We start from the raw sequence: 12,448 nt of genomic DNA on the forward strand, positions 1-12,448 counted from the left end.
ACACTGTACTTCCCATCTCCAGGACTGTAACATCCTCACTCATCCTCCAGAGTACAGAAACTGTACTTCCCATCTCCAGAACTGTAACATCCTCAGTCATTCTTCAGAGTGTTGGCACTGTACTTCCCATCTCTAGGACTGTAACATCCTCACTCAGTCTTCAGAGTGGAGACACTGTACTTCTCATCTCCAGGACTGTAACATCCTCACTCATCCTTCAGAGTACAGACACTGTACTTCCCACCTCCAGAACTGTAACATCTTCACTCATCCTTCAGAGTACAGGTACTGTACTTCCCACCTCCAGAACTGTAACATCCTCACTCATCCTTCAGAGTACAGGTACTGTACTTCCCACCTCCAGAACTGTAACATCTTCACTCATCCTTCAGAGTACAGGTACTGTACTTCCCACCTCCAGAACTGTAACATCCTTACTCATCCTTCAGAGTACAGACACTGTACTTCCCATCTCCAGGACTATAACATCCTCACTCATCCTTCAGACACTGTAGTTCCCATCTCCAGGACTGTAACATCCTCACTCATCCTTCAGAGTACAGGTACTGCACTTCCCATCTCCAGGACTGTAACATCCTCACTCATCCTTCAGACACTGTAGTTCCCATCTCCAGGACTGTAACATCCTCACTCATCCTTCAGAGTACAGACACTGTACTTCCCATCTCCAGGACTATAACATCCTCACTCATCCTTCAGACACTGTAGTTCCCATCTCCAGGACTGTAACATCCTCACTCATCCTTCAGAGTACAGGTACTGCACTTCCCATCTCCAGGACTGTAACATCCTCACTCATCCTTCAGACACTGTAGTTCCCATCTCCAGGACTGTAACATCCTCACTCATCCTTCAGAGTACAGGTACTGCACTTCCCATCTCCAGGACTGTAACATCCTCACTCATCCTTCAGACACTGTAGTTCCCATCTCCAGGACTGTAACATCCTCACTCATCCTTCAGAGTACAGGTACTGCACTTCCCATCTCCAGGACTGTAACATCCTCACTCATCCTTCAGACACTGTAGTTCCCATCTCCAGGACTGTAACATCCTCACTCATCCTTCAGACACTGTAGTTCCCATCTCCAGGATTGTAACATCCTCACTCATCCTTCAGATGCTGTAGTTCCCACCTCCAGGACTGTAACTTCCTATCTCCAGGACTCATGTGGCTTAAAATTAAAGCCTTATAAGATTGCCAAAGGAAGCAAAGTGCTAGTAACCCCTTCTCCCGTATAAATTAATAAATTTAAAAAGAAAAACTTTTGTTTTTCCTCTTGGATTTTTTTTTTTTTTTTTTTCAACAAGTCGGCCGTCTCCCACCGAGGCAGGGTGACCCAAAAAAGAAAGAAAATCCCCAAAAAGAAAATACTTTCATCATCATTCAACACTTTCACCACACTCGCACATTATCACTGTTTTTGCAGAGGTGCTCAGAATACAACAGTCTAGAAGCATACACATATAAAGATACACAACATATCCCTCCAAACTGCCAATATCCCAAACCCCTCCTTTAAAGTGCAGGCATTGTACTTCCCATTTCCAGGACTCAAGTCCGACTATATGAAAATAACCGGTTTCCCTGAATCCCTTCACTAAATATTACCCTGCTCACACTCCAACAGATCGTCAGGTCCCAAGTACCATTCGTCTCCATTCACTCCTATCTAACACGCTCACGCACGCTTGCTGGAAGTCCAAGCCCCTTGCCCACAAAACCTCCTTTACCCCCTCTCTCCAACCCTTTCGAGGACGACCCCTACCCCGCCTTCCTTCCCCTATAGATTTATATGCTTTCCATGTCATTCTACTTTGATCCATTCTCTCTAAATGACCAAACCACCTCAACAACCCCTCTTCTGCCCTCTGACTAATACTTTTATTAACTCCACACCTTCTCCTAATTTCCACACTCCGAATTTTCTGCATAATATTTACACCACACATTGCCCTTAAACAGGACATCTCCACTGCCTCCAACCGTCTCCTCGCTGCTGCATTTACCACCCAAGCTTCACACCCATATAAGAGTGTTGGTACTACTATACTTTCATACATTCCCTTCTTTGCCTCCATAGATAACGTTTTTTGACTCCACATATACCTCAACGCACCACTCACCTTTTTTCCCTCATCAATTCTATGATTAACCTCATCCTTCATAAATCCATCCGCCGACACGTCAACTCCCAAGTATCTGAAAACATTCACTTCTTCCATACTCCTCCTCCCCAATTTGATATCCAATTTTTCTTTATCTAAATCATTTGACACCCTCATCACCTTACTCTTTTCTATGTTCACTTTCAACTTTCTACCTTTACACACATTCCCAAACTCATCCACTAACCTTTGCAATTTTTCTTTAGAATCTCCCATAAGCACAGTATCATCAGCAAAAAGTAACTGTGTCAATTCCCATTTTGAATTTGATTCCCCAAAATTTAATCCCACCCCTCTCCCGAACACCCTAGCATTTACTTCCTTTACAACCCCATCTATAAATATATTAAACAACCATGGTGACATTACACATCCCTGTCTAAGACCTACTTTTACCGGGAAGTAGTCTCCCTCTCTTCTACACACCCTAACCTGAGCCTCACTATCCTCATAAAAACTCTTTACAGCATTTAATAACTTACCACCTATTCCATATACTTGCAACATCTGCCACATTGCTCCTCTATCCACTCTATCATATGCCTTTTCTAAATCCATAAATGCAATAAAAACTTCCCTACCTTTATCTAAATACTGTTCACATATATGCTTCAATGTAAACACTTGATCTACACATCCCCTACCCACTCTGAAACCTCCTTGCTCATCCGCAATCCTACATTCTGTCTTACCTCTAATTCTTTCAATTATAACCCTACCGTACACTTTTCCTGGTATACTCAGTAAGCTTATTCCTCTATAATTTTTACAGTCTCTTTTGTCCCCTTTCCCTTTATATAAAGGGACTATACATGCTCTCCGCCAATCCCTAGGTACCTTCCCCTCTTTCATACATTTATTAAACAAAAGTACCAACCACTCCAACACTATATCCCCCCCTGCTTTTAACATTTCTGTCATGATCCCATCAGTTCCAGCTGCTTTACCCCCTTTCATTTTACGTAATGCCTCACGTACCTCCCCCACACTTACATTCTGCTCTTCTTCACTCCTAAAAGATGGTATACCTCCCTGACCAGTGCATGAAATTACTGCCTCTGTTTCTTCCTTAACATTTAAAAGTTCCTCAAAATATTCTCGCCATCTACCCAATACCTCCATCTCCCCATCTACTAACTCCCCTACTCTGTTTTTAACTGACAAATCCATATTTTCCCTAGGCTTTCTTAACTTGTTTAACTCACTCCAAAATTTTTTCTTATTTTCATTAAAATTTCTTGACAGTGCCTCTCCCACTCTATCATCTGCTCTCCTTTTGCACTCTCTCACCACTCTCTTTACCTTTCTTTTACTCTCCATATACTCTGCTCTTCTTATAACACTTCTGCTTTGTAAAAACCTCTCATAAGCTACCTTATATCAATGAATATATATCAATGAATAAATAAATGAGTAATTACTGTAACTATATACCAGTATTGAAAAGTAAATAAATGAATACAAGTTTATCCTACTAATAAATGTACAGGACTGTACAGTACTGAATGTGCATTGTTGTTGCACCATCGGAAAGTCAATATATCGTAAGTTGAACCGTTGTAAAGCAAGGAGCACCTGTGTATGGTATAGATTCGGTTGGATACTTGTCTGTCCAGTTAGACAAGTTGTGGCATTGAAGGAAGATAAAAACTAGTTAATGGGGTTTAAAGGCTGTCAACTACATTATGGCCATTACGGCTGTACGTAACCTTTCCACCCCTAGACAAGAATACTTTAATCCCTAAAATAGGGACATAAGCAATTACAGTGGACCCCCGCTTAACGATCACCTCCAAATGCGACCAATTATGTAAGTGTATTTATGTAAGTGCGTTTGTACGTGTATGTTTGGGAGTCTGAAATGGACTAATCTACTTCACAATATTCCTTATGGGAAAAAATTCGGTCAGTACTGACACCTGAACATACTACTGGAATGAAAAAAGTTCGTTAACCGGGGGTCCACTGTATTTTTTAAACACATTGGTTGTTTCCCACCGAGGCTGGTGATCCCAAGAAAAGAAGAAACACTTTCATTATCATTCACTCCATCACTCTAGCCAGAGAGGCACTGATACTACAGTTCAAAACTACAGATATCCCCACCCATCTTCTTATTTACCCATTTTCAGATTGAGTCTTTGACTGCGACATGGGGTAATTACTGAAATGTTAAGAGAGAAAATACAATGAATATAGGTCGGCCATCACTAATCCAGCATCACTGGGACCTGTAGTGTGCCGGATTAGTGAGTGTGCTGGATTACAGAGTGGTTAGGTTAGAATACACTTAATTAACCTATCAATAGAGACTGTTTCTGCTATATCTTCATCATTTTCATCACAGCTTTTTCCTCTGGCTTGCTGTTGTGGATTTACAACCATCTACACAATTTCTGAGTAAGTATAATGATAAAATTTGAGTAAGTATAATGATGAAATTTGAGTCAGTATAATGATGAAATTTGAGTCAGTATAATGATGAAATTTGAGTCAGTATAATGATAAAATTTGAGTCAGTATAATGATGAAATTTGAGTCAGTATAATGATGAAATTTGAGTCAGTATAATGATGAAATTTGAGTCAGTATAATGATGAAATTTGAGTCAGTATAATGATGAAATTTGAGTCAGTATAATGATGAAATTTGAGTCAGTATAATGATGAAATTTGAGTCAGTATAATGATGAAATTTGAAATTATGCTAGCTAAAATTAGTGCCGGATTACTGATGGAACCGGATAACTGATTGCCGGATTAGTGATGGCCAACTTACGTGTAATCAATTATTACCAGACATCAAGTGAAATAAAGCATAGAGAAATATCCTTCAACCCACCTGGATAATGTCACTGATAATAATGTGAAGTTCAACTGGCAAGGATTCAGAATCCAGACAGAACTTACGAAAGCTTATAAAAGACTGTTGATAGAGGTAATCTGAAAGAGGGAGAAAAGATAATAAATTGTTTAACATCACTCAGTCAGATAAAAACATATACAGCATCTCTTAACGGTGTTCATTGTTGCGGTTGGCTTTCAACTGAGTCGTTGTTCATTAATGTTGGTGCTTTTACCGCTGTTCCAACGTTTTTGCACAACAGCTGTGTGACGGAAGGATGACTGGCGCCATATTTTAAGGTAAGTATTGTATGTACCGTGTATCTATTTCAGTTTTTATCCATCTTTTTATACCTAGTTGTATTTAGCACTTAATATATGATAGTATAAACATGCTATCAGATGCATTCAGTAATGACAAAATGATATTTTCCAGCCACCAGTGATTTTTGCTGACCATACAGGGACAGGAACCTAAAAGTCATACAAACAAGGCCATCCTGTATCTGAAGGAGTAAATCAATTTTTTAATTCACTGGCCGTATCCCACTGAGGTAGTAAATGATTATGGAGGAATAATGAGAAAGAATAAAATATTAAAATCTTCAGTGCCAAGACTGTGATGAGGTGGAAGCTGGCACAGTCAGTTCTCTTACATAGGTCCTCTATTTCGAACAATTTTTTATATATGAAACTAAAAATAGTGTATAGGCTGGCCCTGCTAATACAGCAGGTTAGGTTCTGGGCTACTGTTGTATTGTATTGTAGTGGGTTCACCGGTCTAGTCCCGGCCCGGGTCTTTTCCAGGTGGTGACCTAGCATTGACCCCCTGGGTGGGGGGCTGGGCTACTGATGTAAAGCAAAAATCGCTAGCCTGGTGGCTAACGCTCTCGCTTCACACGGTGAGGGCCTGGGTTCAATTCCCAGCCAGAGTAGAAACATTGGGTGTGTTTCTTTACACCTGTTGTCTATGTTCCCCATCAGTAAAATGGGTACCTGGGTGTTAGTCGACTGGTGTGGGATGCATCCTGGGACACTGACCTAATTTGCCCAAAATACTCAGCATAACAAGTGGCTTTCTGTATAGTAGTATGTCACTGATGTCAGCTATGATCTGTATACCTTGTACATGTACTGGTAGTAAATAAAGATATTATTATTATTATTATTATTATTATTATTATTATTATTATTATTATTATAGTCTTTTTTAAATGAATATAAAAGCCTGATAACATGTCTACACTATCATATATTAAGTGAACAATAGAGCTAAGGCTAAGAAATGTATATACAGTACACACATTACTTCTTTTTTTCAACACATCGGCAGTATCCCACCCAGGCAGGGTGGCCCAAAAGGAAAATCGAAAGTTTCTCCTTTTACATTTAGTAATATATACGGGAGAAGGGGTTACTAGCCCCTTGCTCCCGGCATTTTAGTCGCCTCTTACAACACGCATGGCTTACGGAGGAAGAATTCTGTTCCACTTCCCCATGGAGATAAGAGGAAATAAACAAGAACAAGAACTAGTAAGAAAATAGAAGAAAACCCAAAGGGGTGTGTATATATATGCTTGTACATGTATGTGTAGTGTGACCTAAGTGTAAGCAGAAGTAGCAAGACGTACCTGAAATCTTGCATGTTTATGAGACAGAAAAAAAAGACACCAGCAATCCTACCATCGTGTAAAACAATTACAGGCTTCAGTTTTACATTCACTTGGCAGGACGGTAGTACCTCCCTGGGTGGTTGCTGTCTACCAACCTACTACCACAGGATGGTAGTACCTCCCTGGGTGGTTGCTGTCTACCAACCTACTACCTAGAACACATTACTTACCTTAAATTATTTTCACCCTTAGCTTATAGTGAATGGTGAATATATTTATTGTAGCAAGTCTGAATAAATGAAAAATGGCTAGAATTGAAAACCGCTGCATCAGCGAAACACTGAAAAGCAAAGTGCTGTAAAGTGGGACCTGCCAGTGTTGAAAATTATATACCATGTACTATCAAGGCCTTTCCCACACTATGAATTCCAGGTTATTTTCCCCGCCATCGTGATTAACTCACAATTTTGTATAGCCAGAAAGCGTATAACATCATTAACTTTGTATATTACACCCAGATTATAACCATAGCTTTCCTAAGAGCAGAGTCGAAGCGTAGTTGTGTTTCAACCTCTGGAAAAAAATGAATAAATTTACGATGTACTTTTTCAACAGCAAATATGAAAAAACAGGGCCGTGTAGAGGAGGTTTATAAGACAGCTGACTGTAACTGGCTACGGAAGTGTTAGTGTTAATGATGGCATGACTCTCTAGCCTCCACTACTGACATTACTGTACCTGCCACTTGTTACTCTCTATTAGTCCATTATATTCAGTTTACTGGAAATCATAGCCACTTGAAGCTTTACTTTACATTTCACCCACTTGATAAAGTCCCACTGGGTGAAATGTTGTATAATAAAGCTCTACCGTGAGTGCTATGTTGTAAAGCTTCACTTTGGGTTGAACACAGAATAATAAAGCTCCACAGTGGGTGAAACATATAATAGTTACAAAGTATTGCTTTAGTAAAACACAAAGTTACAATAAGTTCCTCAAGTCAGTGTCTGACAGGGTATGTTTGACTTCATGCTACTAGCACCAACAGCCTGATTGACTGGGCAATCAACCAGGCTTAGTGTGGATCTAGGATGCAGGGGTAACAACCCCGGGTTAGGTTAGGTTTGTCAGGACACAGGACAAGTGATGATATGACAGGACAAGTGATGTGATAATACGATGATCCACAGCTGGAGCTTTTGGTCATCTGAGCGAGGCCTTCTGCTGGCCTTTACAAATTATGGTTATGATAACTAATTCAATAGTATATGACCCCTGGAAGCCACAATAGGTAGAAACCACGTAACACTTACTGTCCAATCCATTTTCCTTCGCTAGTTCTTTAACACATTCATTAGCATAGAAACGGTTGAGGGTACGGATGATGTCTTCTTTCTTCAACGGTCCGGCCATTTCCTCTCCTACATTAATTTCATCTTGTCTTGCCTACAAACAAATTTTTAATTTGAATGAAGTAAATATTGCATATAACAATAGGCAGTCTTAAATTATCAACGTAACAAAAATATATTAATTTTTATTATTTATGCTGATCAGCCAGGCTGTGGTGCCTTTCTTGGATTGTGTGCTGCTTGCATATTGTTCTTTTTTAACACATTGGTCGTCTCCCATCAACGTAGGGTGACCTGAAAAAAGAAACACCTTAACCATCATTCTATCACTGTCTTGACAGAGGTGCGTAGATCTCTAACCCCTCCTTTACGAAAATATATATAAAAATATGGTTATAAATGACCATAATTTTTAAAGGGGTGGACCGGTAAGCCAGCGGAAGTCCTCAGCCAGATGACCAAAGCTCCAAAGGCGGGTCATCATCTGACTAAGAACCACGTCAGGAAACATTTATCCTGTTTCCTGACAAACCTTACCTAACCTAACCTCCTTTACGTACATTAAAAAAAAAAAATTACGCAACGCAGAGCCTTGGGGCCCCTGGCGACCCTAGATCAACAACCCTTTTTGATCTCAGGTTAAATACATACAAAATGCAAGCAATATATACAAAAATACTGTGTATAAAATAAATATCTGAATATACTTCATCTAATATATTAAATTTGTAGACCTTGTTCAGTACAAGGAGTTATTATTATTATATTATTGAGGTTCCAAAATACAAATACAGTGGACCCCCGGTTAACGATATTTTTTCACTCCAGAAGTATGTTCAGGTGCCAGTACTGACCGAATTTGTTCCCATAAAGAATATTGTGAAGTAGATTAGTCCATTTCAGACCCCCAAACATACACGTACAAACGCACTTACATAAATACACTTACATAATTGGTCACATTCAGAGGTAATCGTTATGCGGGGGTCCACTGTAATTTATATTTTTCCTGCAGTATACGGATAATGTAATTTACATGTAATAACATAAGTACAAAAAGGCACTATCATGCAGTGCATTCTGGAAGACATATTACCATCTAGAATTCACTTCTCCATGAATTAATATATATCTTCACTGTATATAACATGAACCTGTTTTTAACACGTCGGCCGTCTCCCACCAAGGCACAGCGATCCAAAATAGAACACTTTCACCATCATTCACACTATCACTGTCTTTCCAGAAGCACACAGATACAACACTTTAGCTGTTACTCCAAACAGCTAGTGTCCCAAACACCTCCTTTAAAATGCAGACATTGTACTTCTCACCTCCAGGACTCAAGTCCAGCTAACTGGTTTCCTTGAATCCATAAAGAAAATATTACCTTGCTCACACTACAACAGCTCGTCAGGTCCCAAAAACCGTTTGTCTCCCTTCACTATCTAACAAGCTTACACATGCCTGCTGCATGTCCAAGCCTCTTGCATACAAAACCTTTACCCCCCTCTCCATCCTCTTCTAGGACAACCCGTACTATGTATTCACCTTGATTGGCACTGGGATAAAAAGATGCGATATATCATCCTTCCTGCCAGCACCTCTACGAGAGAATCTTCTTGCGGAGCAGACCACGGGGAGCCGAGTCTTCCATACCTCACCTAACACTCTGAAATATACAACAAAGCAATATGATAACTGAACCTTTGTGATCGTAAAGTTTGGAAGTACACATGTACCTCACTTTACGATGGTTCCACTTACGACATTTCCACTTTACAATGGTATAAAATTCTTTCTTTTTTTGTACTGTATCGTACAGTAAGTCCTAGACTTACAAATATATTGAGAGTCTTCTGTATTGTGTCTAATATCATTAATATATCATTATTATACATAATTCAGGAGGTCCCCAATATGTTCGTAAGTTGACGACTTACTGTACCGCACATTTATTGATAGGATAAACTTATATTCATTTATTTAATTTTCAATACTGCTATTTAGTCATAATAATTATTTGTTCATTTACTTATTAAGTGACAGTACTTATTTATTTATTTTTTGTATCATATCCATATTTGTCTTGGTATATTTTTAACTTACGACGGATTTACTGGAATGTAACCCCAGAGTAAGTCAAGAACCTGGTGAATAACAGAGAGATAATAACACTGTGATAATATCTGCATCGTTACCTTCCATGATGATGATGATGATGATGATGATGATGATGATGATGATGATGATGATGATGATGATGATGATGATGATGATGAAGGAGGAGGAGGAGATGATGATGATGATGATGATTGATGATTGATGATGATGATGATGATGATGATGATTGATGATGATGATGATGATGATGATGATGATGATGATGATGATGGTGATGATGATGATGATGATGATGATGATGATTGATGATGATGATTGATGATGATGATGATGATGATGATGATGATGATGATGATGGTGATGATGATGATGATGATGGTGATGATGGTGATGATGATGATGATGGTGATGATGATGGTGATGATGGTGATGGTGATGATGATGTTGATGATGATGATGATGATTGATGATGATGATTGATGATGATGATGATGATGATGATTGATGATGATGATGATGATGATGATGATGATGATGATGATGATGATGATGATGATGATGATGATGATGATGATGAAGAAGATGAAGGAGGAGATGATGATGATGAAGATGATGATGATGATGATGATGATGATGATGATGATGATGATTGATGATGATGATGATGATGATGATGATGATGATGATGATGATGATTGATGATGATGATGATGATGATGATGATGATGATTGATGATGATGATGATGATGATGATGATGATGATGATGATGATGATGATGATGATGATGATTGATGATGATTGATGATGATGATGATGATGATTGATGATGATGATGATGATGATGATGATGATGATTGATGATGATGATGATGATGATGATGATGATGATGATGATGATGAAGAAGATGAAGGAGGAGATGATGATGATGGAGGAAGAGAAGAAGGTGAAGGAGGAGATGATGATGATGGAGGAGGAGAAGATGATGAAGGAGGAGATGATGATGATGGAGGAGGAGAAGATGATGAAGGAGGAGATGATGATGATGGAGGAGATGATGATGATGGAGGAGATGATGATGATGGAGGAGGAGAAGATGATGAAGGAGGAGATGATGATGATGGAGGAGATGATGAAGGAGGAGAAGATGAAGGAGGAGATGATGATGATGGAGGAAGAGAAGAAGGTGAAGGAGGAGATGATGATGATGGAGGAGGAGAAGAAGGTGAAGGAGGAGATGATGATGATGGAGGAGATGATGATGATGGAGGAGATGATGATGATGGAGGAGGAGAAGATGATGAAGGAGGAGATGATGATGATGGAGGAGATGATGAAGGAGGAGAAGATGAAGGAGGAGATGATGATGATGGAGGAAGAGAAGAAGGTGAAGGAGGAGATGATGATGATGGAGGAGGAGAAGAAGGTGAAGGAGGAGATGATGATGATGGAGGAGATGATGATGATGGAGGAGATGATGATGATGGAGGAGGAGAAGATGATGAAGGAGGAGATGATGATGATGGAGGAGATGATGAAGGAGGAGAAGATGAAGGAGGAGATGATGATGATGGAGGAAGAGAAGAAGGTGAAGGAGGAGATGATGATGATGGAGGAGGAGAAGAAGGTGAAGGAGGAGATGATGATGATGGAGGAGATGATGATGATGGAGGAGATGATGATGATGGAGGAGGAGAAGATGATGAAGGAGGAGATGATGATGAAGGAGGAGATGATGAAGGAGGAGAAGATGAAGGAGGAGATGATGATGATGAAGGAAGAGAAGAAGATGAAGGAGGAGATGATGATGATGGAGGAGATGATGATGATGGAGGAGGAGAAGATGATGAAGGAGGAGATGATGATGATGAAGGAGGAGAAGAAGATGAAGGAGGAGAAGATGATGAAGGAGGAGATGATGATGATGAAGGAGGAGAAGAAGATGAAGGAGGAGATGATGATGATTGATGATGATGTGATGATGATTGATGATGATGAAAATTACTTATTATAATAATGATAACAGTAATAATAATAATAATAATAATTACTATTCTTACAGTAATGATGAAAATAAAAATTACTATTATTAATGATAATAGTTATTATTATTGTTACAGTAATGGTAATTAGTATTAATAATTATTATTACAGTAATGATAATTAGTATTAATAATTATTATTACAGTAATGATAATTAGTATTAATAATTATTATTACAGTAATGATAATTAGTATTAATAATTATTATTACAGTAATGATAATTAGTATTAATAATTATTATTACAGTAATGATAATTAACAATAATTATTATTACATTAATG

General features: G+C 38.9%; 1 protein-coding gene across 1 annotated transcript in view; it reads right to left on the reverse strand.

Moving 5' to 3' along the window:
- Suv3 (Suv3 helicase) overlaps nt 1–9,670 on the reverse strand; it is a gene marked incomplete at both ends in the record, with an annotated part of 34,701 nt that extends 25,031 nt beyond the window's left edge. Inside the window, 3 exon segments of the mRNA XM_070081710.1 lie at nt 5,032–5,132; nt 7,960–8,092; nt 9,550–9,670. Of these exon segments, the coding sequence (XP_069937811.1) occupies nt 5,032–5,132; nt 7,960–8,092; nt 9,550–9,670 (355 nt within the window).
- Nucleotides 9,671–12,448: the final 2,778 nt, after the last annotated feature.

The sequence above is a fragment of the Cherax quadricarinatus genome, unplaced genomic scaffold (genome assembly GCF_038502225.1).
Source record: "Cherax quadricarinatus isolate ZL_2023a unplaced genomic scaffold, ASM3850222v1 Contig3767, whole genome shotgun sequence".
Taxonomy (NCBI): domain Eukaryota; kingdom Metazoa; phylum Arthropoda; class Malacostraca; order Decapoda; family Parastacidae; genus Cherax; species Cherax quadricarinatus.